The 27,317-nt window shown below is 45.7% G+C and overlaps 2 protein-coding genes across 8 annotated transcripts in view; both read right to left on the reverse strand.

Moving 5' to 3' along the window:
* Positions 1 to 20,648, reverse strand: part of LOC311028798 (histone-lysine N-methyltransferase 2C-like) — an 82,203-nt gene extending 61,555 nt beyond the window's left edge. For 3 of the 6 annotated variants that reach the window (XM_084033570.1, XM_084033571.1, XM_084033568.1), the window contains exons 1-12: positions 20,086 to 20,647; positions 15,715 to 15,939; positions 10,908 to 10,981; positions 10,002 to 10,539; positions 9,496 to 9,675; positions 9,325 to 9,347; positions 6,445 to 6,534; positions 5,281 to 5,390; positions 5,046 to 5,196; positions 3,359 to 3,530; positions 3,132 to 3,246; positions 2,881 to 3,044 (exon numbers count right to left, since the gene is read on the reverse strand). In XM_084033570.1, coding sequence (XP_083889696.1) covers positions 2,881 to 3,044; positions 3,132 to 3,246; positions 3,359 to 3,530; positions 5,046 to 5,196; positions 5,281 to 5,390; positions 6,445 to 6,534; positions 9,325 to 9,347; positions 9,496 to 9,675; positions 10,002 to 10,539; positions 10,908 to 10,981; positions 15,715 to 15,939; positions 20,086 to 20,111 — 1,868 coding nt within the window. In that variant the 5' untranslated portion in view covers positions 20,112 to 20,647. Of the gene's footprint in view, positions 1 to 2,880; positions 3,045 to 3,131; positions 3,247 to 3,358; positions 3,531 to 5,045; positions 5,197 to 5,280; positions 5,391 to 6,444; positions 6,535 to 9,324; positions 9,348 to 9,495; positions 9,676 to 10,001; positions 10,540 to 10,907; positions 10,982 to 15,714; positions 15,940 to 20,085 lie in introns of all 6 variants that reach the window. The other 3 variants (XM_084033573.1, XM_084033572.1, XM_084033569.1) reach the window with 2 other exon arrangements.
* Positions 20,649 to 21,720: 1,072 nt separating this feature from the next.
* On the reverse strand, positions 21,721 to 27,036 carry xrcc2 (X-ray repair complementing defective repair in Chinese hamster cells 2). 2 transcript variants are annotated; one of them, XM_084033528.1, is made up of 6 exons: positions 26,914 to 27,035; positions 24,321 to 24,402; positions 24,187 to 24,222; positions 23,962 to 24,111; positions 23,436 to 23,685; positions 21,721 to 22,156 (listed from the first exon to the last, which is right to left on the reverse strand). In XM_084033528.1, the coding sequence occupies exons 1-6, from the start codon at positions 26,932 to 26,934 to the stop codon at positions 21,841 to 21,843; spliced, it is 855 nt and encodes a 284-aa protein (XP_083889654.1). In that variant the 5' UTR covers positions 26,935 to 27,035; the 3' UTR covers positions 21,721 to 21,840. The 2 variants fall into 2 exon arrangements, with proteins under 2 accessions (XP_083889654.1, XP_083889653.1); XM_084033527.1 differs by having other exon boundaries at positions 23,962 to 24,222; positions 26,914 to 27,036.
* Between the last annotated feature and the right edge of the window lie 281 nt (positions 27,037 to 27,317).

Below are 27,317 nucleotides of genomic sequence, written 5' to 3' on the forward strand. Positions count from 1 at the left end.
AATTTTAAATCATTGTCAAAGAAAGTTCTACCTGCAGGGCAACACAAACTAGCTGTCTTCTATTCAAAACCAAACAGTCTTATTCACCGATGTTGACAGACTGACAAACCCTGTACCATCAGTCCCCCCTGAATTGCTGTCCAACAAGTCATGCAATTTATGTCCCCCAAATTCTGACATGACACAGTATGTAGCTCCACCTCAGGCAACATGATTATGTCACCTGTACATCCAATTTCTTTAAGGAATCTAGGACATTTTCCACTCCAAGATTATGCAGGTCTGACAAAAACTGTTTAACACTACCAAGTCCACTACCTGCTGCCTTAGTAAGCTTTTTAATTGCATTGCAACAGCATTGCAGAAAGAAAGTAAATACTTATTTTCAATAAGGGCATTCAGGTACTACTTTTTTTCTTCGTTGACAACCTAAATAACCCATAAAATAAAACACAAAAAGTAAGCATCATTGATCTTAGGTCAATCTCATTGATTGACCTAAACTTTTAAAGAAAGAGTGGGTGTTTATAAAGGATCTATATCATTTATATAAAGTACAACTTTTTGTCAACTTTTCCATCATCAAGGATAGTAACATGTATTCATCCACAGGCAGGGGCTTGGGTTATAAATCAAGGGCAATCGCTGAACCCACTTTTCCCATACATCAGATTCAAGATTTTTGTTGTCACACAAACTAAGTAGAAACAGTTCACACTGAGCAATGAAATTCTTATTTTGCAGTTTCCCTTCAAACAGTGACCTCAAATAGAAAATACGATAGAAAAGAATACAAATATTCTTTTTGAGTTTGTGGTTGGCCCTGCCTTGTGTCTCTGTCATCAAATCGTATGATACGAGAGACAATGTGGATGTAAATATTGCCCATCCAGTGTCAGCATTCCAAAGGCTTGTTGGCTGTTGCTTCACCTTTCGACTTGTGTACTGCCAAAATGAGCAACCCGGCTTGCAAATGGGTCAGATCAACATCCTTCCATTCAATGAATGCCGTTATGAATAGCTCAAATGCTGACTTTGTTTCTTGAACGTGGTTTACAGTATATCTGGTAGGGCCTGGATGCATTTTTACAACAATCGTAGCACCACGTCTACCCGGTCGTTCAAGTGGGAGGCTAGACCATGCTAACTTTAAATTTTTTGGAAGTTAATAGATAGAAAATTGTGTTGATGGTGGAGATACAACAGGAGCATCTGCTATGAGGGTCTCATTCTCATCATAATCAGGGGCCGCCTCAAAATTCTCCTCTGATCCAGAGATCTTCCTATATGTCACTTTCTCTGTCAAAGAGCTCAAAACCTCACAGACAGAAAACCTTTGCTTGGAGGTAATTTGCAGTTGAGAGAGCATGTCGAGGTATAGAAGGCTGTTGTGCAATATTTTATTTGTTTGCTTCTCCCTTATGTTCTACGAAGTACCAATATGTATCAATGGCCTCGCAGGAACCAAATGCCCTAGTTCACCTCCTCGTGTTATGTGAAGGATCAGTGGTTCTCACACTACAGGGATGCTAAATGTTAGATTAGGGCCCTAAATCATGGTGAAGGTTTTGGAACATTATATTCAAATGTTAAAGTCACCTCAATATCGTCCTAAACAACCCCAAAACACAAATGTAAAATGTTGACTGTTTGTGTTATACAGCTAAAACAGCCTGGTGTCAATTTGACCCCAAGGAACACCGATGTGTCCAAAGTGTGTACAGGACAATGAAAACATATGATCATTTTGATTTTATGTTTACTTACTTGCCCCATTAAATTAGGAAAAGTCACTGAATATCAAGCAAAAACAATTATGTTAACCATCGTTTTAGAGACATTCAACATTGAATGGGGTCAAATGGACCCAGGATAACAGGAGGGTTTAGAAGTCTAATCTGGAAGCCTCAGTAATTAGTAACTACACATATCAAAACTAACATCCTAAGATCATTCAAAGGGTTGTTTATCAGAAAACTCCGTGCAGCATTCGACATGGTTGATGACATTGCACTGCACGACAGACTGGACAAGTGGATGGGACTTGCTAAATTGGTTTAAATCCTACTCAAAGCATCAGGACTTCTTTGTTTCATCCTCTGTAAACACTTTAGATTGCCTTGTGTATGAATGGTGCTATACAAATAAACCAATGGATTGTGTGACTTCCTACATACAAACAATAAACAATAGTTTATTTAAAGAATTTCAGTCAGGATTTAGGATCCATCAAAGCACAGAGACAGCACTGGTGAACATTACTAAGGATCTTCTTCTTGGACTCGTCTTGTAGGATCGGTAGGACGCCATTGACCATCACGTCCTTCCATTACAGAGGCTCCAACATTTAATTGGCATTAAAGGAAGACATTAAACTGGTTTAAATCCTATTTACCAGATTGATCCTAGTTTTCTACACGTTATCGCCAAAGTTAGTCATTATTAACATTAAGATATTGAGAAATAACTAGGAGCAATTAATTTCATATTGATTAATCTATCGCCTAGTTTACTGATTAGTCACTTATTCTAAATGATACAATTTCCTCCAAAAAATCTAATTGAACATTTCAAGTTAATTTTAGTTTGAAAAACTGTAGGACATATGTCATTGAGATGACTTCTGTTGTGATTTGACACTATAAATATAATTGAATTGAATTTATCATGGAAGGTGACCTTGGGTGTTTGAAAGGCGCCAACAAATAAAATGTATTATTATTATTATTGTTGTATGATGCAACACAAAACAAAAAGAAACACTAACCCTGCAGTCTTAAATTAAGATGTTGTGAATGGAGTATCAAAACATATATCGATAAATATGTTTGTGATCTTCATACAGTCCAGTTACCCGTGTTTGTGTGTGTGCGTGTGTACCTATAGCAGCAGGTACAGGTCACATGGTCCTGTGGTGTATAGAGGTTGGGGGTGTGATCACAGAGAGGGCAGGGCAGGACCGGGTCACATGACTCACACAGAAATGGGTGATTGGCCCATTGGCCCGATGACCTCACACCACAACGGCGGCAGATTCGGCAATTCTGGAGGACAGAGAGGTTTAACACACAAACACACACACACACACACACAGTGATGTATAAAACGGTGTGTGTGTGTGTGGATCTCACCTTGCAGCTCCAGCCAGTGAGCGGTGTGTGATCCAGAGGAGGAGTGAGACAGTGTGTATGGTAGGATTTATCACAGCGCTGACACACCAGCAAGACACTGTCATCCCCTCGCAACCTAACACACACACACACACACACACACACACACACACACACACACTATATGATACTACATTTTACTATGATACTATGTGACACGTACGTCTGTGTGTGTGTGTGTGTGTTACCTGCAGCTCTGACACACTCTGCACAGAGGACACTGCCAGCCGGCTCGGCACAGAGGGGAAGGGGCCAGAGGGGGGTCCAGGCAGCTGCCATGGTAACAGTTACCACAGCAACAACACATCAACAGAGCCCCGACATCACCGCCACTCAAACACAACACACACTGTGAGGACACTGGAGACAGAAGACAAGAAGACAAGTTCTCATCAGGAATTAGAAACTGATTGTATTGTAATTAGGTTTTACAGTCTCAAAGGGTCCAACACCCTCCGTCCCGGGACGCTGCATCCACACACACACCTGATCCAGAACCAGCTCAGAGCGGTTCCTGTCCTGCTGATCCAGAACCAGCTCAGAGCGGTTCCTGTCCTGTTGATCCAGAACCAGCTCAGAGCGGCTCCTGTCCTGCTTTAATCGGCTTCTAGTTTCATGTGTTCACTCCATCCTTCTAGTTAGCTCTGCTGGCTAAATCCTGGACCTGGACGCAAACCCTCCTCTACACAGTGTGTGTATCTGTGTGTGTCTTCTACACAGTCTGCGTGTGTGTGTACCTGTGTGTGTCTTCTACACAATGTGTGTGTGTACCTGTGTGTGTCTTCTACACAGTGTGTGTGTGTACCTGTGTGTGTCTTCTACACAATGTGTTTTTGTGTGTGTCTTCTACAAAATGTGTGTGCCTGTGTGTGTCTTCTACACGGTGTGTGTGTGTACCTGTGTGTCTTCTACACAATGTGTGTGTGTCTTCTACATAGTGTGTGTACCTGTGTGCATCTTCTACACAGTGTGTGTGTGTACCTGTGTTTGTGTTTCTTCTACTGTGTGTACCTGTGTGTGTCTTCTACACGGTGTGTGTGTGTGTGTGTACCTGTGTGTGTGTGTGTGTCTTCTACACAGTGTGTGTGTGTACCTGTGTTTGTGTTTCTTCTACTATGTGTACCTGTGTGTGTCTTCTACACGGTGTATGTGTGTGTACCTGTGTGTGTGTCTGTGTGTCTTCTACACGGTGTGTGTGTGTGTACCTGTGTGTGTCTTCTACACAATGTGTGTGTGTCTTCTACATAGTGTGTGTAACTGTGTGCATCTTCTACACAGTGTGTGTGTGTACCTGTGTTTGTGTTTCTTCTACTGTGTGTACCTGTGTGTGTCTTCTACACGGTGTGTGTGTGTACCTGTGTGTGTGTGTGTCTACTACACAGTGTGTGTGTGTACCTGTGTTTGTGTTTCTTCTACTGTGTGTACCTGTGTGTGTCTTCTACACGGTGTATGTGTGTGTACCTGTGTGTGTGTCTGTGTGTCTTCTACACGGTGTGTGTGTGTGTACCTGTGTTTGTGTTTCTTCTACTATGTGTACCTGTGTGTGTCTTCTACACGGTGTATGTGTGTGTACCTGTGTGTGTGTCTGTGTGTCTTCTACACGGTGTGTGTGTGTGTACCTGAGTGTGTGTGTGTGTCCCTGAGTGTGTGTCTTCTACACGGTGTGTGTGTGTGTACCTGAGTGTGTCTTCTACATAGTGTGTGTACCTGTGTGCATCTTCTACACGGTGTGTGTGTGTGTACCTGTGTTCGTGTTTTTTCTACTGTGTGTACCTGTGTGTGTCTTCTACACGGTGTGTGTGTGTGTACCTGTGTGTGTGTCTGTGTGTCTTCTACACGGTGTGTGTGTGTGTACCTGAGTGTGTGTGTGTGTACCTGAGTGTGTGTGTCTTCTACACAGTGTGCGTCTCTGACTCCAGTCTTGATGAATTCCAGCAGCAGCTGCACAAGGGAAGTGGAAGCTCCGCCCACAGCTCGTCTCCCGGCAACGTAGTGACGCTCCGAGCCGACGGCAGAACGCACACACCTAGACAGGTGAAAGAGGGCGGAGCTTAGTCAGGCTATATTGACCAGCAGTGTGAGGTTATTGATCAGTTATCAGGTAACAGACCTGTGTACTTCCTGAGTCGATGGCTTTGTCGACGTAGAGCAGTGATTGGCCCTCGCCACGACACACACCTTCTGACCAGGCAGCACACTGGAGGTGAGCACAGCACTGACCTACACACACACACACACACACACACACACACACACACACACACACACACACACACACACACACACACACACACACACACACACACACACACACACACACACACACGTTGTGTGTCACGTTGGCCTGCAGGACTGAGGAGGTCCAGAGGGCAATTGCATAAAAGCAGAATCAGATTCAGGATAAATGACTAAGCTGGGTTCAACATATCCCAGTGAGAGCAGTCTGGCTTAATCAGTTGTTCAAATTCACCATAACGACGAAGCGTGCTCTTTTAAACGTTGACAAGGTACGGTGGCTGAGGAGGAACATACAAGGAGAACACACTTCACAACAGCGCCCCCAGTGGTTTATCATTACATTACACCTGAATCACAGAGAGGGAGAGAGGGGGCTCATAGTCTGGTTATCGGACCGCCGGTCTTAAACTGATGAACTTTACCGAACAATATGAACACAATTATAACTGTTACCATGACGACCACATGTAGAGTTTAATAACATGTATGGATCTAGGCTGAATGAATGTAAAATAATGGTCACAGTGTTTAAATAATGTCAGCAGGCTACTTTCTGGATGCTTCATGTAATAAGCAGTGGAATAACTGGAATCCCAACAAGGGGACTGAGATCCAGGACCAGATTTATAGATCCTGGATCTGAGCCTGGTCCGGAGCAGTCTAGCTCTACAGGATGAATCTCCATGGTAAATTATTCCATAACATATGCGACATGCTTTCGTGCAACTTGGTCACAGATAACTTCAGCCGGGATGACAGGGAAATCCCAGATGAAGCTATGAACACTAGGAAAATATACATATTTTTTTATAAATAATTCATTTGAACAAATAATAGCAGCAATATCTTTTGACTGAGGCTCCTCCCCATCAGAAGACAAGAAGCAAACACAAGGAACTACTAATTTCAATCAAAGAATTAAAAGTTAGATGATGAAAGGAAGATATTCATACATATTCCTGACCTTGAATATGTAACAGTTCACGTTAAGAAGGAAGAAGAGGGAGGGGTTAATGAGAATGTTAACTTCCTGTACCTGTGGGGTCAAACAGTGATTGGACGTTGATGTCATGTGGAAGGCCGACGGGTCCGAGCTGCACCACAAACTCCGAGGAAGACTCGTCCTCTGAAACATGAGACAGTAACATTCTGGTCAATAACACCCTCTGAAAGAAAGTAAGGAACTTCACTGAGCATGTTTGGGATCTTCTTCTCTGGTATTAAAGAACGTAACCTCACTGAGCATGCTCGAGGTCTTCTTCTCTGGTATTAAAGAAAGTCACCACACTGAGCATGCTCGAGGTCTTCTTCTCTGGTATTAAAGAATGTAACCTCACTGAGCATGCTCGAGGTCTTCTTCTCTGGTATTAAAGAAAGTCACCACACTGAGCATGCTCGAGGTCTTCTTCTCTGGTATTAAAGAATGTAACCTCACTAAGCATGCTCGAGGTCTTCTTCTCTGGTATTAAAGAAAGTCACCACACTGAGCATTCTCGAGGTCTTCTTCTCTGGTATTAAAGAACGTAACCTCACTGAGCATGCTCGAGGTCTTCTTCTCTGGTATTAAAGAAAGTCACCACACTGAGCATGCTCGAGGTCTTCTTCTCTGGTATTAAAGAATGTAACCTCACTGAGCATGCGCGAGGTCTTCTTCTCTGGTATTAAAGAAAGTCACCACACTGAGCATGCTCGAGGTCTTCTTCTCTGGTATTAAAGAATGTAACCTCACTAAGCATGCTCGAGGTCTTCTTCTCTGGTATTAAAGAATGTAACCTCACTGAGCATGCTCGAGGTCTTCTTCTCTGGTATTAAAGAACGTAACCTCACTGAGCATGCTCGAGGTCTTCTTCTCTGGTATTAAAGAATGTAACCTCACTGAGCATGCTCGAGGTCTTCTTCTCTGGTATTAAAGAACGTAACCTCACTGAGCATGCTCGAGGTCTTCTTCTCTGGTATTAAAGAATGTAACCTCACTGAGCATGTTTGGGGTCTTCTTCTCTGGTATTAAAGAAAGTCACCACACTGAGCATGCTCGAGGTCTTCTTCTCTGGTATTAAAGAATGTAACCTCACTGAGCATGTTTGGGGTCTTCTTCTCTGGTATTAAAGAAAGTCACCACACTGAGCATGCTCGAGGTCTTCTTCTCTGGTATTAAAGAACGTAACCTCACTGAGCATGCTCGAGGTCTTCTTCTCTGGTATTAAAGAATGTAACCTCACTGAGCATGTTTGGGGTCTTCTTCTCTGGTATAAAGATGTGTTCACATCAAATGCAATGCTAATTTTTCACGGCGCTACTGCAGACAAGTCAACACAGAAGTAGTTATCTTGCCATTGTGGTAACAGACCTAACAAAGCATGACTTCACACTAGGGATGTAGATATTATCGGCAACGTATCGGTATCGGCCGACATTGACGGTAAAATGTATTATCGGATATCACGCCAATATATTAAACCGATAAATAAAGACTGCTGCTTCCTTGATTAAATCAGATTAAACGCCCGAGGGCGCGAGGATCATATTCACTGAAGCCGACACTATGCGGCGAGTCAGAGGTAACGGCAAGCGCCCCTCAGGTGGAGACTCCACTGTGCACTCAGCAGGGAATGCACGCGCGCACGCTCGCCCACACCGAACCTTTCCGCTGTGTGTGAGGCTCCACAGGCGAGGCGGCGGTGTAATCAGCTGAGCGGGACAGGAAGGCTTTGTGTGCGCACGCCGAGTCGACGGACACTTCATGAAGGAACGGGTTTGCTCCCCTGATCTGTGAGCGTGCGGGGATGTTATTCATAGAAATGCACTGTTAAAATATTTCAGTGAAAAGGGTGTGTTAAATAGATTATGAGTTCATTATTTGGTAGAATATCAGTAAAACTGTGATGCTGTGTGCTGTAAAACCTGTACTAGTGTACTCCATGCTGTTTATCGATGAGAGAAGACACGGGCATCTTCACAGAATCTGGTGCACGAGCTCTGACGAGCACTCGATGGGAGGGAGCGGAGGAGCTCGGTGGTAGAGGGGGGGCACGTGGGTGTTGTAAACATTCAAAATGTGACTCCATCTGCCAGACTTGGCTACTGCACTTTAATTGTCCATTTGAAGAACCGTCATCCGTTACGAGTTTGTATGTGTGTGCATTTACAGTATATATATCTTTTTACTGATCACCATCATGATGGAGTTATTTCAGCATCCTTTTCATCTGGTTATTGATGTTAAATCACAGATCAATACTTTATTCTGGTTCCTCCAGCTGTTGTGAACCAGCCCACAGGGGTCTTGCTAGATCCAGTGAATCCAGCTTGGTGAAATCCACTAAGCATCTGGATGATGTCATGATGATGTCATGAACCCAGACAGGACGGGGTCTTGGTTCCTGGTGGATCTAGGATTTCAACATGTACAAAAGCAGCAATAGTGGTGTTTTCAGCCCTGATGGATGAAACACACCACACACCTATCACGGTCCAGGTCGTGGTCCACGGTCCAGGTCCACAGTCCGGGTTGTGGTCCACGGTCCAGGTCTACAGTCCAGGTTGTGTTTTTGGTGCTGTTTTACCACTTCTATTCTGAACGTGGATGCTCCGAGAGTAAAAGCAGCGTTCTCAGCGAGGCTCCAGCCACACTGGCTGTTGTATCATATCTGAGCCACGGTTATAGGGCAAGCTATTCATTCACTCAAGATGGATCCACCTGAGATTTCAATGTTTCCCTTTGGTTTTTGGTGCGATTCTGAATCCAGACCTCAACAGATTGATGGTTTTGATTTTCATTTCCATTATCAAGATCTGACGTCTGATTTTAGTGGGGTTGCGTATTTATTGAGTCAAAGATGGATTCTGAACCAAAGCAAATGTCGATGACCCCAAAAAATGTTAACCCTTCCAGTTGGTATAAATAGAGAGTACTCACCACACTGTTCTGGACTTCTGCACCTACACACACACACACACACACACACACACACACACACACACATTAATCACCACAACAACAAAAACTCTGTAATGAAGTTTGTTTTGAAGGTAACAGCTGTTTTTGATTTTTATTCTGATAAGGCTTGACAGGAAGGAGGGGACTAACGTGGGCGGGGCCTGGTCACCCCGGTAGCAGTGGTCGTGGCAGTCATTGTCTCGGTCGGGGGAGGCGCGGCGGTTGAGGATGTGGAGCGGGATGTAGCCGGGCGTCGGGCCGAACACCACCAGGCGGCCCTGGCCGAGAGGAGGCTCGTCGCCACGGTAACAGAAGGCACACTGCTTCAGACTGCAGGGCGACACACAGCGACAGACACAGTGAGAGGGATGGAGAGACTCATTACGTCTAAATCAGGACATGTTCAGGTGGAAGTCCCTGAAGGAAGGGAAGTATGAAAAACAAACCACTTCCTGTTGATACTGTAACCATGGAGACAGACAACAGACAGAGATCCTGTTTAATGGATGTGACCACCATGTGACACATGTTGGTGCTTCTTGTGTGGATCCTCATTCACAGCCGCCAACACAAACCATTGTGGATCGAGGTCTAACTCTCAGATCCGTCACAAAGACAGACGGACAGACAGACAGACAGACAGCACAATGTCTCACCGGTTTTTGGTCTCTCCCAGGCTGGGTGTGGGCGAGCACCCAGAGTCCTCTGACAGCTGGAACAGAGGGGACAGAGAGTCCTCGTACTCCAATCGGGGGCTGGTGGAGACTGGAGGACTGGAGCAGGCACTCAGGGTGGGGCTCTGCTCCATGGGACTAGCCCCACCCCCCTCTGTTTCCATGGGGTGCGGGCTGAGGCTCAGGCAGAGCCGGACCTCCTCCACAGGATCTGGAGCAGGTCTGGGGATGGAGGCGGGGCTGTGAACCAGGCTAATGTCCTGGGACAGGTATGGGGACAGGGATGGCGGACTGGAAGCTAGTCCGAGGCTAGAGGCTGGGAGCATAGCAGCAGGACCAGGGCTGTTTCTGTCCTCCTGAGCAGTGGGTGCTGGTTCTGGGCTTGGCTCTGGGACTGTGGGATCAGGGATAGGATTCTGCTCAGGTTCTGGACTGAGACAGTCCTGGATGGGTTCAGGGTTTGTGTTGGATTTTCTCCTGGAGGTGGACCGACGGCGTCTTGTCGACTTCTCTTTTACCGCTGAGGAGACGAAAACAATCAACATGAACTGATTCAACAAAAAACCTGAAAAGATGAAACCCAGAACAACAGAGATCCATTGGGCCAAGTCCAATCAGAGGAGCTCATCAAGGACAGGAAGTGTGAAGGTAAACCAGAACACTGTTTCTTATGAAGTTGAACTAGTTTCATCTTTGTGAAAAAGGTCAAATATAAATGAAACACACAAGCATTTCCATCTCATTACATGTGAAATAAAAGGTGTGTGTGCTTCATGTTAGACACAGATTAGAGATCTCTGATGGAATTTTAAATAAAGCTCTGATGATTTGAAGTTCAGCAGGACAGGTTTCAGGACTCAATGAACTGTGATCCAGTAAACAACAGACCTGTCGTATCGGGGTGTTTCCTCTCTGTGGCGTCCATACTCTCTTCATCCTGGGCTTGGCCCCGACTCCGCCCCCTACACACACACACACACACACACACAGTTCAACAGTGTCAAGGTACAACTTGTTTTATGTTTTGACGATTTCCGTTTCAGCAGTGAGTTCACAGTTACGTCAGGTTCACACGCGAACAGATGTTACGTCAGGTTCACACGCGAATGCAGACGTTACACCAGGTTCGCACGCGAACAGATGTTACACCAGGTTCACACGCGAACAGACGTTACACCAGGTTCACACGCGAACAGACGTTACACCAGGTTCACACGCGGACGTTACGTCAGGTTCACACGCGAATGCAGACGTTACACCAGGTTCACACGCGAACAGATGTTACGTCAGGTTCACACGCGAATGCAGACGTTACGTCAGGTTCACACGCGAACAGACGTTACGTCAGGTTCACACGCGAACAGACGTTACACCAGGTTCACACGCGGACGTTACGTCAGGTTCACACGCGGACGTTACGTCAGGTTCACACGCGAATGCAGACGTTACGTCAGGTTCACACCCGAACAGACGTTACGTCAGGTTCACACGCGGACAGACGTTACGTCAGGTTCACACGCGAACAGACGTTACACCAGGTTCACACGCGAACAGACGTTACACCAGGTTCACACGCGGACGTTACGTCAGGTTCACACGCGAATGCAGACGTTACGTCAGGTTCACACCCGAACAGACGTTACGTCAGGTTCACACGCGGACAGACGTTACGTCCGGTTCACACGCGGACAGACGTTACGTCAGGTTCACACCCGAACAGACGTTACGTCAGGTTCACACCCGAACAGACGTTACGTCAGGTTCACACCCGAACAGACGTTACGTCAGGTTCACACGCGAACAGACGTTACGTCAGGTTCACACCCGAACAGACGTTACGTCAGGTTCACACGCGAACAGACGTTACGTCAGGTTCACACGCGAACAGACGTTACGTCAGGTTCACACCCGAACAGACGTTACGTCAGGTTCACACGCGAACAGACGTTACGTCAGGTTCACACCCGAACAGACGTTACGTCAGGTTCACACCCGAACAGACGTTACGTCAGGTTCACACCCGAACAGACATTACGTCAGGTTCACACCCGAACAGACGTTACGTCAGGTTCACACCCGAACAGACGTTACGTCAGGTTCACACCCGAACAGACGTTACGTCAGGTTCACACCCGAACAGACGTTACGTCAGGTTCACACGCGAACAGACGTTACATCAGGTTCACACCCGAACAGACGCTACGTCAGGTTCACACGCGAACAGACGTTACGTCAGGTTCACACCCGAACAGACGTTACGTCAGGTTCACACGCGAACGCGGACGTTACACCAGATTCACACTGGAAAACAGGAGTTTAGTCACAGTGAAGGACGGCAGCGGGCCGGGCCAGGCCTTGCCTTCCAGTTAATGTTATCCAACAGGACGTGCTGCTATGTGGAGAGTTAGTGCTTTTGTTCCATTTTTCCTCTCACTTTGCTGATCAATGTAAGTAGACATTAGACTTTGAAGATAAGCTCATAGTTACAGATAGAACTGATCTCTAACCTGCATTATTATTAAAAGGTTAATGCTTACATTCAGACCTGAGCTCAAACAGTTATATTAATGTTCATGTGATTTACCTTGTTATTTATTTTAATATTTACCTTGATTAAAAATAACCTTGTCAGTTTAAATGCTGTATACAGTCTTCATGTCACAATTCATTCTCTAATATGTAGTATATTTGCTGTGAGAATGTCTCCTTCAAACAACTGCATTTCTACAAGTTTATCACAAAAAATACACTTTTAAAACTCTCTTTTATGATTGATGAACGGATGAAGTGATCAACAGATTAATGATTTAAGAAATGAATTACTTGTTTACAACTCTCACTTTAACTTTGACCAGGTGCTCAGGTAAACATAATGACATGTATGTGTGGTAGCAGTCCAGTCCATACCTCCCTCTCCTCGCTGTTCATTACCCAGCATGCAACTTAACCACTTCCTCTCGAACACATCTCATTCATCCTCTCTCTCTCTCTCTCTCTCTCTCTCTCTCACTCTCACTCACACACTCTCACACACACACACACACACACACACACACACACACACACACACACAACACACACACACACAGTAGAACTCTCTAACAGTTGTTGGGCGTCAGCAGTAATCACCAGTGAACATGTGATGTTTCAGCGGTAATCACCAGTGAACATGTGATGTTTCAGCGGTAATCACCAGTGAACATGTGATGTTTCAGCAGTAATCACCAGTGAACATGTGATGCTTCAGCAGTAATCACCAGTGAACATGTGATGTTTCAGCAGTAATCACCAGTGAACATGTGATGTTTCAGCGGTTATCACCAGTGAACATGTGATGCTTCAGCGGTTATCACCAGTGAACATGTGATGTTTCAGCGGTAATCACCAGTGAACATGTGATGTTTCAGCAGTAATCACCAGTGAACATGTGATGCTTCAGCAGTAATCACCAGTGAACATGTGATGCTTCAGCAGTAATCACCAGTGAACATGTGATGTTTCAGCGGTTATCACCAGTGAACATGTGATGCTTCAGCGGTTATCACCAGTGAACATGTGATGCTTCAGCAGTAATCACCAGTGAACATGTGATGCTTCAGCGGTTATCACCAGTGAACATGTGATGTTTCAGCGGTAATCACCAGTGAACATGTGATGCTTCAGCAGTAATCACCAGTGAACATGTGATGTTTCAGCGGTTATCACCAGTGAACATGTGATGTTTCAGCGGTAATCACCAGTGAACATGTGATGCTTCAGCAGTAATCACCAGTGAACATGTGATGCTTCAGCAGTAATCACCAGTGAACATGTGATGTTTCAGCGGTTATCACCAGTGAACATGTGATGTTTCAGCGGTTATCACCAGTGAACATGTGATGTTTCAGCGGTAATCACCAGTGAACATGTGATGCTTCAGCAGTAATCACCAGTGAACATGTGATGTTTCAGCGGTAATCACCAGTGAACATGTGATGTTTCAGCGGTAATCACCAGTGAACATGTGATGTTTCAGCGGTAATCACCAGTGAACATGTGATGTTTCAGCGGTAATCACCAGTGAACATGTGATGTTTCAGCGGTAATCACCAGTGAACATGTGATGCTTCAGCGGTTATCACCAGTGAACATGTGATGTTTCAGCGGTTATCACCAGTGAACATTTGATGTTTCAGCAGTAATCATCAGTGAACATTTGATGTTTCAGCAGTAATCACCAGTGAACATGTGATGGGGGAGATTAGCTCAGGAGGTAGAGCGGGTTGGCTGGTAACCGCAAGATTGCCGGTTCGATCCCCTCCTAGCTGAGTGCCTGGTGTCCCTGAGCAAGACACCTCACCCTAATTGTTCCTGACAAGCTGGCGTGGTTTACTCCGCCGTCGGTGTGTGAATGTGTGAATGAATGTCAGTCAGTACTGTAAAGCGCTTTGGATAAAAGCGCTATATAAATGAGGACCATCTACTATTTACCATTTGCTTCAGCAGTAATCACCAGTGAACATGTGATGCTTCAGCAGTAATCACCAGTGAACATGTGGTGTTTCCTGCCAGAATTGATGTGTTTGCTCGCGGCACGCGCAAAAAATAGAGCAGACGCCGAAACGATCGCTTCACGGCGCGGGACGGCAGCGCCTATTCGCAGCGCTTCGTGTCTGGTGTGAACTACACTATCACTTAACAAGGGCGCCGAAAGGAAGCGGGCTCTGCTCCGCGCCTATTCGCGGCGCTTCTGCGGCCGGTGTGAACCAGGCTTCAGTGTGGGCGTGCATGAAGCATGGACCTGTCCTGACCTAAATTCGCTGCCAACGCTTTTAGTAATCAATTTTTATAGATTTTATCGATTCATTGTTGCAGCCCTAATCACCAGTGAACCTTCAATAGTAGGTTGCATCAGAGAACACATTAAGCAGCAGCGTTGGTAAGGCTGCACTATATACAGTATGTTTCAGCTTGGACATTGTGGGAGGGGCCTGAAACCACCAGACCCTGAAACCACCCGACCCACTCGGAAACATGGAGTCCCTCTCGTTAACCTGCTATGTGGGTGTTTCATGTCTATACAACCAGTGAGTTTATGAATACATTTTTAGTAAATGGTTTATAGATCGTAACTTTCAATTTATCTTCAAAGTGCATCAAATTGAAGCATTTAACATTAAAATTTACAAAAATGTATAAATATTGCATTGACACATCTGTTCCAAAATGGTGCAGCCCTCCCCGTTAGTATCAAAGTGATGACATGTTGCTGGAGAGGCAAGGATACATTAGCTATTTAAAAGGCCAAACTCCTACAAATATGGATTGAAGCAGAAGATTTTGTTTGGTAAAAATAGGTCGTCCATTTTTTTAAATAGTCCTTATTATTATCTTTCATGAATGAATGTGACTTCTGGACTTTAAAACGCTCTGGAGTTCTGGGACGGATCAGATGATCATGGAACTATCCTACAGTCACCACTGGAATCTAGTTCTACTTACACTACTATGAGTGGAGGCTGACCACGTGTAGAAATACCACGTTTAAATACAACGAATCAAACAGTTATGCAGGATCTGAATAACGTTACGGAAACGCTGAACAGCTGGACCAACACCGACTCAAACCCACACCGCATGTATCCACAGCGACCATGAATCCAGCTGATTGGTTCACATCTGCTGACGGGATCAGAAAGTGGTGATCCAGACTTACTTCTTCCTGAACTTGGGAGGTGGAGGTGGAGGAGGAGGTGGCGGCGGCGTAGGAGGCACAGAGCGGCCGCCGCTCCCATCTTTCCGAGGACGCCCACGAGACCGTCTCTCGGGGACGGGGCTTGTAGCAGTGGCTTTGGCCAGCTGAGCGCTACGTCCAGCCCGAGTGACAGGAGGGGCTGGTCCTCTGTCCCGGGGCTCCTGAGACTGAGCCTCAGATGGCATTCTGGGTAAAAGAAAAACAGAAGGGGGTTCAGAGCCAGGAGTATCACTACAACCTCTCTTTGTTTAAACACACAAAATGTTTTCTGACTTATTCACCAACTGGATCTGAGGTTTAAACTTCACGGAATAATTTTATGTTGCATGTGTGTGTGTGCATATACACTTCTAAAAAATAAAAAAATAAAGGGAACACTAAAACAACATAATGTAACTGCAAGTCAATCATATTTCTGAGATATCAGCCTGTCCAATTAAGAAGCAGCACTGATTGGGAATCCATTTCACCTGCTGTTGTGTAAATGGAACAGACCACAGGTGGCACAAGTGGCAATTAGCAAGACATCCCTATAAAGGAATGGTTCTGCAGGTGGTGACCACAGTGTTTGCACAACTAGAGGTAGCATGAGGCGGTTTCTCCAACCCACAGAAGTTAGTGCAACTCATCCAGGATGGCACATCAATGCGCACTGTGGCAAGAAGGTTTGCTGTGTCCCCCCAGCACAGTATGGAGGAGATTCCAGGAGACAGGCCAGTACACCAGGAGACGTGGACGGGGCCGAAGAAGGACAACAACCCAACAGCAGGACCGATATCTGCTCCTTTGTGCACGGAGGAACAGGAGGAGCACTGCCAGAGCCCCACAAAATGACCTCCAGCAGGCCACTGATGCTCAAGTTTCAACTCAAACGGTCCCAAATCGACTCAATGAGGGTGGTTTGAGGGCCCTACGTCCACAAATAGGGCCTTTGCTTACAACCCAACACCGTGCAATGTGATTGGATTTTGCTAGAGATCAGTGATTGGCAGATTTGCCACTGGTGCCCTGTGCTCTTCAGGGATGAGAGCAGGTTCACCCTGAGCACATGTGACCGACGTGACAGGGTCTGGTGATGCCGCGGAGAACGTTCTGCTGCTGTAACATCCTCAAGCATGAGCAGTTTGGCGGTGGGTCAGTGATGGTCTGGGGAGGCATTTCTTTGGAAGGTCACACAGCCCACCATGTGCTTGCTGGAGGTACCCTGACTGCCATTAGGTACCGGGATGAGATCCTCAGACCCACTGTGAGACCATGCTGGAGCAGTGGGCCCTAGGTTCCTTCTAATGCATGACAATGCTAGGCTTCATGTGGCTGGAGTGTGTCAGCAGTTCCTGTATGATGAAGGTATTGATGGACTGGCCTGCCCGTTCCCCAGACCTGAATCCTATTGAGCCCATCTGGGACATCATGGCTCGTTCCATCCACCAACGCCATGTCACACCACAGACTGTCCAGGAGTTGACTGCTGCTCTGGTCCAGGTCTGGGAGGAGATCCCTCAGGAGACCATCCGTGGTCTCATCAGGAGCATGCCCAGGCGTTGTAGGGAGGTCATACAGGCACGTGGAGGCCACACGCACTACTGAGGATCATAACGACATGTCTTGAAAAATCTCCACAAAAGTTGGATCAGCCTGCGTTCTGATTTTCCACTTTGATTTTCCATATGATTGTGAATCGAGACCTCCATAAGATGAGGATTTCATTAATCATCCTTATGTTGTTTTGTTGTCAACACATTGCACTTTGTAATGAATAAAGATTTCCAACAGGAATATGTTATTCATTGAGAACTAGCATGTGGTGTTTAGGTGTTCCCTTAATTTTTTTTGAGCAGTTTATATACATTAACATGTATGTATATATATATATGTATGTATGTATGGTTACCAGTCTATCACAGGGAGACATGTAGAGACAGACGGGTAACCAGTCTATCACAGGGTAACATGTAGAGACAGACAGGTAACCAGTCTACCACAGGGCTGACATGTAGAGACAGACAGGTAACCAGTCTATCACAGGGAGACATGTAGAGACAGACAGGTAACCAGTCTACCACAGGGCTGACATGTAGAGACAGACAGGTAACCAGTCTATCACAGGGTAACATGTAGAGACAGACAGGTAACCAGTCTATCACAGGGCTGACATGTAGAGACAGACAGGTAACCAGTCTATCACAGGGCTGACATGTAGAGACAGACAGGTAACCAGTCTATCACAGGGCTGACATGTAGAGACAGACAGGTAACCAGTCTATCACATGGCTGACATGCAGAGACAGACAGGTAACCAGTCTATCACAGGGCTGACATGTAGAGACAGACAGGTAACCGGTCTATCACAGGGCTGACATGTAGAGACAGACAGGTAACCGGTCTATCACAGGGAGACATGTAGAGACAGACAGGTAACCAGTCTATCACAGGGAGACATGTAGAGACAGACAGGTAACCAGTCTATCATAGGGCTGACATGTAGAGACAGACAGGTAACCAGTCTATCACAGGGCTGACATGTAGAGACAGACAGGTAACCGGTCTATCACAGGGAGACATGTAGAGACAGACAGGTAACCAGTCTATCATAGGGCTGACATGTAGAGACAGACAGGTAACCAGTCTATCACAGGGAGACATGTAGAGACAGACAGGTAACCAGTCTATCACAGGGAGACATGTAGAGACAGACAGGTAACCAGTCTATCATAGGGCTGACATGTAGAGACAGACAGGTAACCAGTCTATCACAGGGAGACATGTAGAGACAGACAGGTAACCGGTCTATCACAGGGAGACATGTAGAGACAGACAGGTAACCAGTCTATCACAGGGAGACATGTAGAGACAGACAGGTAACCGGTCTATCACAGGGGGACATGTAGAGACAGACAGGTAACCAGTCTATCACAGGGAGACATGTAGAGACAGACAGGTAACCGGTCTATCACAGGGAGACATGTAGAGACAGACAGGTAACCAGTCTATCACAGGGCCGACATGTAGAGACAGACAGGTAACCAGTCTATCACAGGGCCGACATGTAGAGACAGACAGGTAACCAGTCTATCACAGGGAGACATGTAGAGACAGACAGGTAACCAGTCTATCACAGGGAGACATGTAGAGACAGACAGGTAACCGGTCTATCACAGGGAGACATGTAGAGACAGACAGGTAACCAGTCTATCATAGGGCTGACATGTAGAGACAGACAGGTAACCAGTCTATCACAGGGAGACATGTAGAGACAGACAGGTAACCAGTCTATCACAGGGAGACATGTAGAGACAGACAGGTAACCGGTCTATCACAGGGAGACATGTAGAGACAGACAGGTAACCAGTCTATCATAGGGCTGACATGTAGAGACAGACAGGTAACCAGTCTATCATAGGGCTGACATGTAGAGACAGACAGGTCCCCATCCTGCATGTCTTTGGACTGTGGGAGGAAGCCAGAGAACCCACACTAACACGGGGTTCCTCTCCGAGTATGTGAAATAAACAGTTTATGTACTGGAAGTTGTACTTTTACTGGAACAGCGTATTAATAGTTTTGTATTAGTACTTTGACAGCAACATTATTTTACAGTGCTCATTGGTACTGATACTTTATTTGTGCTGCGTGATATTAGTGCTTTTACTGCAACAGTATTTCTGCTATGTGGTATTAGTACATTACTGTCACAGTCTTTTTATACTGTGATATTAGTACATTTACTGTCAGTGTTTTTACACTGTGGTATTCGTACATTTACTGCAATAACGTTGATGGTATTTCCTCCACTACTGCAGGTCTCCCGGTTCTCTGTATATCGATTAATAGTTCGTCCGGTTGTTATCGGTCGAACCAGACGACACAGAACGTGAATGCTAACTACGAAGTAAACGTGATGTTAACGTGCTAAGGATGCTAATAACAGCGTCCGTCAGAGAGTAACGTTACACTAAGTATTCACCTGTACCCGTTATTTAACGTAAACGTGCCTAAACACCGTCTCGGTGCCGAACCGACGCTTCACCCAGACGGCAGCTGTCACTCGGTTCTGGTAAATTAACGGTGTCACGTCTTTAAATGATGCAGAAATGTAGAAACACGGCAGTTAGCCGTTAGCAATTAGCTTCCTCGGACCGCCCAGTTGACTGATCACTTCTCTGTTAGCGTTAGCATTAGCTAGCAGGCTAGCTGTTAGCGCGCACCACAACCGAGTGCATCCCGGCTCCTCCGCGCGCGCATTCACCGCGTCGCTTTAAATGTGAACAACTAGAGTCCAGCTCGAGCCCAAGCCGGAGAAGAACCCGCGAACAAGGTGGAAGAGAAGCTTACTGATTTGATGCAATTCTCTTTTTCATCTCCAGCTTTCCAGCCAACTTAAACCGATCAGTTTAAAGCCAACAGCGAACTTCTCCGCGAGATCACATCGGCTTCACGAGTCTGCCACGACGGTTTGTTCCGACGAAACATTCCCGTTGGTCGTGGACGGAGAAAACACGGTTTAGCGCTGAAAAATAGGTGAAAATTTAAAGTTGAAGCGGTCGCTCCGTCATGGAGGCCATGTTTGGGAGCGACCGAAGCACCGCCTGTCAGCGACAGCAGGAGAAGTAGGTCCTAGAAAACATTAACTCCTGGACCGGAGCAGCAACGTCAAGCGGGCAGAGCTGATATCTTAAGGCCGGATAAAGGCAGCGTTCACCGGTGGGGCCGTTTAAAACGTGTCGGTGTGCACGTGGCTGTGGCGGGCTGCGGGAGTGTGTTTGTGTAGTCTAAAAAGTGTCTGACCCCGCGGAGGGATCTGTAGGTGGGCTGCTCTGGTGAAGCGGTCTCTGTCATCAGACCTGAAGTCCCGGACTGGATCCACTAGAAACCGGACTGCTGATGCACGTGCCTCAAACATGGAACCAATACAGCCTTAAGCGTCATATTAGTGTATTTATTTTGAAATATAATTTCCGTCCTGCACGTGAGGTCGAAGAAAACAGCTTACACACAACTGGCCTTCCTCTTATTGGTCAGGTCAGTGAACACAAAATCTAAAAGGAATCCTTCTGGATTACTTCAAATTCAAACATGTTGAACCTTATTCTAAGTCCCAGAAGTATCATTTCTCTTTAAACATCTGAAAACGTTATCGATGTACATTAAAAGGAATTTGGTCAAACCTTCATCTGGACTCAACACTTTTTTTTGTCTCAGAAACCCGACGTCGTCTCATCAGTTATGCCAAAAACCTTCATCATTTTAAAATTAGTTTAGTGAAGTATCAATGTATTTGCCCTGGGATTCAGCACTGATGGTGGAAAAAAACAACAGACCCGGAAACTAGGACCTTTTTTTCAAAATGTTCTATGTTCCCCAGTCACATACAAACCAGGGAACACAGTACCTGGGGATTAGGTACACTTCCCTCAGTGACCACAAAAACACCTAAAAACGTTAGGACTTACTTAAGACCATTAGAACGATCAAGAGAACTCAACTACAATAACATCATCTAAAAAGAACATCAAGGACCTCCTCTGTGGCCACAAGAGCTGCCTAAAATAAAAACAGTTTTATTCACCATTAGGACCCCTGAAGGACCATCGGAACCACTAGTACCCACTAAAGGACCTCGAGCCTCCGCAGTGATGACAAGAAGCACCTACCGACCACTAGTACCCACTAAAGGACCTCTAGAACCTCCTCAGTGAAGGCAAGAAGCACCTTCTAGCCACTCGTATCTACTAAGAACCACTCAAACCTCCTAATAGAACCTGCTTCAGATTCTCGGACAAATGAACAGATAGGTACAAATCACAGTAAAACTCTAAAGTGGAGGCTCACTGTCAGTAACTTAATCATGGATCCCAGATGGAATCCATTCTGTGCTGCCACATGCCGATCCATTGTTCCAGCCAGCAGCGATGTTTTCATCTCAGCACTTCCTGCTGTGCGGTAAAAGGCATGATAAACACAATCACCTTCTGGATCAAAACTTTTATTGAACATGATAAATGTATTTATACATTAGCACAAATATATAATGAACCAACGACACTGGGTTTCAGCTACAGGACATGAACTGCTGTTTGCTGTGGCGGTTCAGATGAACTCCACTCCTTCATCTGTCACGTAGAAGGAGCTGCGCCTGTAAGCCTTTGTACTTGAGGAGGAGGAGGAGGTGCAGTGGACGGTAAAGACCTGCTGTCTCCTCTGTTCCTTGCTGCCTCCTGCTGTGGCGGACATGTTATCTGCAGCATCCTTCCTGGAGCACAGCAGCCGGTGGGTCACCAGCCGTTGCCAGGGGCTCCCAAGGTACGGCCGGTGGTAGTCGGAGGGGGGAGGGCAGGAAGTGGAAGGTCCGTTGTAACTCCTCCTGATTGCGTGGCAGGTGGCAAAGACAGTGATTCTGTAATCCCTGAGGAGGAGCCACAATGTTAATTATTTTACCCAACATGCAGTATGTTTCATCACGTTCCTCCAGAACAGCTTTCCACCTGTATAGAACTCTTCTAGAGAGATGAACCTGATTATGATGTTGATGGAAAAAACTGTTCAAAACATCTGTTTAAAATCTACTGAAAAAAATCACCTTGTTCCATCAAATCAGAGAGCCACATAAGGGGACGCAACACTTAATGACCACTAGCAACACCATGAACCGCCAGAACTTCCACACAACTTGTTCTGTGACCACTAGAACCTCCTCAATAACAACCCAACCACCCAACTATCTACAGAACCAGGACCACCACCTAAAATGACCTCTAGAACCATCAAATGGACTACTTGCGTCAACTAAAGGACCTCTAGAACTCTAGGGTCTACAACCACCCACAGGACGTCTACAACCACCTACAGGACCACTACAACCACATAATAAAGGGGGGCATTAGCTCAGGAGGTAGAGCGGGTTGGCTGGTAACTGCAAGATTGCTGGTTCCATCCCCGGCTCCTCCTAGCTGTGTGGCTGGCGTCCCTGAGCAAAACCCCTAATTGCTCCTGACAAGCAGGCTGTCGCCCTGTGTGGTTGACTCCGCCGTCGGTGTGTGAATGTGTGACTGAATGGGTGAATGTCTACTGTGGACAAAAAACACTGTGGATATGCTATATAAATGAGGACCATTTACCATTGATATAATGGACCTCTACAACCATCTAATGGACAACTTGTTCCATCTAAATGACCTCTAAAACCATTTAATAAACCACAACAACCACCTGAAGTACATCTACAACCTCCTCAATGAGCACTACAACAACCTGAAACACAATTAAAAGCAGCTCTACATTCACCTACAGGAACATTACAACCATGTAAATTAACTCTAGAACTAAGATCATTACCACCACCTAAAGGACCTCTGGAACCACCTACAAGTACATTACCACCACCTAAAGGACCTCTAGAACCACCTACAAGACCATAACAACCACCTAAAGGACCTCTAAAACCATCTACATGCACATAATTACCACCTAAAGACCTCTGGAACCACCTACATGGCCATTACAACCACATAATGAACCTCTAGAACCACCTACAGGCACATTACCTCCACCTAAAGGACCTCTAGAACCACCTACAGGCACATTCCCACCACCTAAAGGACCTCTAGAACCACCTACAAGACCATAACAACCACCTAAAGGACCTCTAGAACCACCTACAGGCACAGAGGATGATGAACAGCTACCTGATCAATCGACACAGGAGCTCTGCACACTTGCTGATTTTCTCTTCCTGCTTGGCAACGCTCGCCCCGCCTTCAGAACGGTCCATCCAATAGAAAGCGGAGATACTGTCGATGAGGAGAAGCGCCAGATTGGGCCGCGATGACAAGGAGGTCTCCAGGAAGTGGAGGGTGAGGAGGAGCTGCGAGGAGGAAGGGCAGTGGACGACCAGGAGGCGAGACAGACATGAATGCAACACAGCCTCATCTGAACCTGCAGAGGACGAGTCGGTAGAACAAGTTAGACAAACAGACAGACAGACACAGACAGATAGACAGACAGAGAGAGAAATCTGAGCTGTCATCATTGAGCAGCTAGTGATGAATGTCACCTTCCTCTACAGACTGTGAATAACATTAACATGTTTCCCCCCCCTGTTTTAACCTGATGGTAGAATCCACTGTCACTGACCGGTGGCTAACACATGAACACAATGTTCCTTCAGTGTGTCCAAAAGAAAAACAGCACAGGTGAAATGTGTGTGTGTACCTGCGTTCAGTCTGCTCTCCAGGATGCTGACCAGTCGTAACATGTCAAGACTGTAGTCGTTGTCCACAAACACAACGTCCACCTCCAGACCGCCGGTCACCACCGGCAACACACAGCGACACAGCAGGTGGTAGAGTAGCTCAGTCTTACCTGAGACACACACACAGTTTACAGGAAGTTCAGACCAGGACAAAGGCAGAAGGGTTTTCTGGAAAGAAGACTCACCTGTTCCCTCTGTTCCATACAGCTCCACCACCTCACCTGTCAAACACACGTCAGCTGATCAGTCAAACACTAGCAGGGTCGATAATCATCAATAATGCGGCTCCTGATGAAAGGAAGTGGACATGGTCAGTTACCATGGACGGGTCCATGTTCTTCAGGAAACAGTCGAGGATCGATGTCCTTCAGACAGGGACGACCTTCCAGACGAGCAAACAGCTGCAGAGACGCACAGTTTATTAATATGGCGTTTATATGTACCATCATGTACACTGTACCAGCAAGTAGACTGGACCAGCAAGTACACTGTACCAGCAAGTAGACTGTACCAGCAAGTAGACTGGACCAGCATGTACACTGTACCAGCAAGTAGACTGTACCAGCAAGTAGACTGGACCAGCATGTACACTGTACCAGCAAGTACACTGTACCAGCAAGTAGACTGGACTGGACCAGCATGTACACTGTACCAGCACAAATACGTGCACGCTCACACCATGAGTCTGAAGAGTGCAACAGTTTATCAAAATCCAGAGTCAACTTTCAGAGTTTTCAAAGTAGAAAGCGACATCGTGGTGGTTCAACGAGGCAGAACTGCATCAGAAAAACATCAAGCGCGTACACGAAGAAGAACGTAGCGGGGGCGCGGTGAGGAAGTCTACACTGCTGTGCGGAGGCGCTCCTAATGTAAATGATTATTGATTTATGAATGAATTGATAGGTGGCTTATTTTTGGCATATTGATTTTTTGTTTTGTACTAGGGTTGTCACAAGAACCGATACTTCGGTACCAATTCGATGCCGACACGAAAAAAATAATTCGATACTTGCTTTTTTCTGGTAACGTCAGAACCGAATATACAACTTTTCACTCGGCGAGCCGTGTCGATTCTTGGCGGAACTGACGGGGGCAGTATACGCGTGTGAGCAGCACAGAGCAGTAAGCGGCGCTGAAGAAGAAAACTTGCCATCTTCGAAAAAAATGGCTTCAGCGGGTGGGAGCGAAAGCACAACACGTCGGCTCGTCGACAAGACAGGTGCGAAGAGTCGCGTGTGGAAATATTTTGCATTCGAGGCGGATGAATCCGGAGCAATTCTTGATTCAAACAAGCCGACATGCAAAAAGCCTTATAAGCACAGTATTGTTTGTTTTTATACTGGATGGCTATAGGTCTGTTGGCAGCTGGTACTGCAATTTAAATTCTGTGCAAAAAGATCTTAAAGCACAGTGGTGTTAAATACTTGACAGTTTGAAGCAGTTTTCAATAAATTAGTGAATTTAAAAGTACATGGGTCCTGTTTTTTTAAATTGTGGTATCGAATTAGTATCGAGAATCGTGGAAATTCACAGGGGCCGTTTCTCAATATGCGTTCTTCTCTGTACTTCTGTTCTTGTGGACTTGAGAAACGTCATCAGCGTCGGACCGAGTACTGTTCCAATTCAAAGTTCGCATCTGGCCAAGTACGGTCAAATACCCCGGATGTGTTCTTGCCCCGCCCATTTCACCGAGGATGCATCGGAGGAGACTTGTGTGGACTTTGGGCAGTTACGTATCCCAGAATGCATTTCAATAAAGTAATGGCGGAGGAGAAGACGCACAATTGTAAGTTAACGTTAGAAGTTTTGAAATTCTACTGTTTCTACAACAATAAAACAATAAAACCCACAACATTTTCCCGCCACTCGCCCTTTATATAGGCAATTTTCTGAAAATTTATATTCATATTTGTATAAAAAGAAAACATCATATTATATCCTCATATAATATATAATAAAATATACAAATGAAACAGAGTTGTTTTTTATAGTTTATAGTTTATAGTGTTGTTATAGTTTATTTTATTTTAACCAGTGAAAATAACCGGAAGTTGAACGCCGTCAACCGGCAAAAACGATGACGTCATCAAGTACGTTCCTGTTCCAAATGCAGAAAAAACACCGTCCTCCCGTTCTCCCGTACCCCGGGAGTTCGTTCTTCCAACTGAACTCCGCAAGTCTAGACTCCCGGAGTTCAGGAGTTCGAACTTGGCGTACTGGGTATTGAGAAACGGCCAGGTATTGGTATCGACTACTGAAATACTGATATCGTGACAACCCTACACTGTACAATGGTAGGGGAAACACTGAATCATCATCACCACCATCATCTTCATCATCACCACCATTATCTTCATCATCACCACCATCATCATCATCACCATAACCACCATCATCTTCATCATCACCATAACCATCATCATCACCATAACCACCATCATCACCACCACCACATCATCATCATCATCACCACCATCATCATCACCATCATCACCACCACCATCATCATCTTCACCACCATCATCATCACCACCATCATCATCATCACCATCATCATCATCACCATCATCATCCATCGGTTCTTCATCGGCATCAATGGACCAATAATGTTTCTTTAATCATCAAATCCTTACCGTTAATCAGAATCATCTCCACTTGATTATACTATGATGTCACTCGAATCAAAAACTCATCGTGAATAAACACAAGACGACGTGTGTGATCGATATCAGTGATCAGTGATCAGCAGCATGAATACGTGCAGGTACAACAACACACGGCTGTAGCATCGATGCTAACTACGTAACTGTGTAGCATCGATTCTAACTACGTCACTGTGCTCGTAGACACGCTGCCGCTGAAACACACGGATGGACGTGACGCACGTGAAAGTAACGCGTTCGTTTTCTGACCTGGGCGCCGTTTTCACTCATTATCCACGAGCTTCATTTTCATCTTCATCTTCAAAACAAAACCCGCCGTTTCTGTTTGAGCTCATTTCCTGTTTCTGCTGTTTTACCGTAATGGACCAGTGAGGTGTTACCGTAACTCATCGACGAGAGCGCGTACAACATTCCTGTGAAGAAAACGGATGAACGACTCTGATTGGTTGATGTCGTTTGTTTGTCTGATGTCAAACGTTTAAGGGTCAGAAGTCAAGATAGGATGAACCTGGAGCAGAAATCCAGGCTAATTCATTAATGAATGGGTGATCGAATGATGATAGAGACGTTTTCAAAACACTGGACTGAGTTCTGCTTTAAATATTATGTTTATATTTAAATATGGAACTGATGTGTGAAGGTTGTTATAAGAA

Source organism: Eutrigla gurnardus, assembly GCF_963514095.1.
Source record: "Eutrigla gurnardus genome assembly, chromosome: 18".
NCBI classification, from domain to species: Eukaryota; Metazoa; Chordata; class Actinopteri; order Perciformes; family Triglidae; genus Eutrigla; species Eutrigla gurnardus.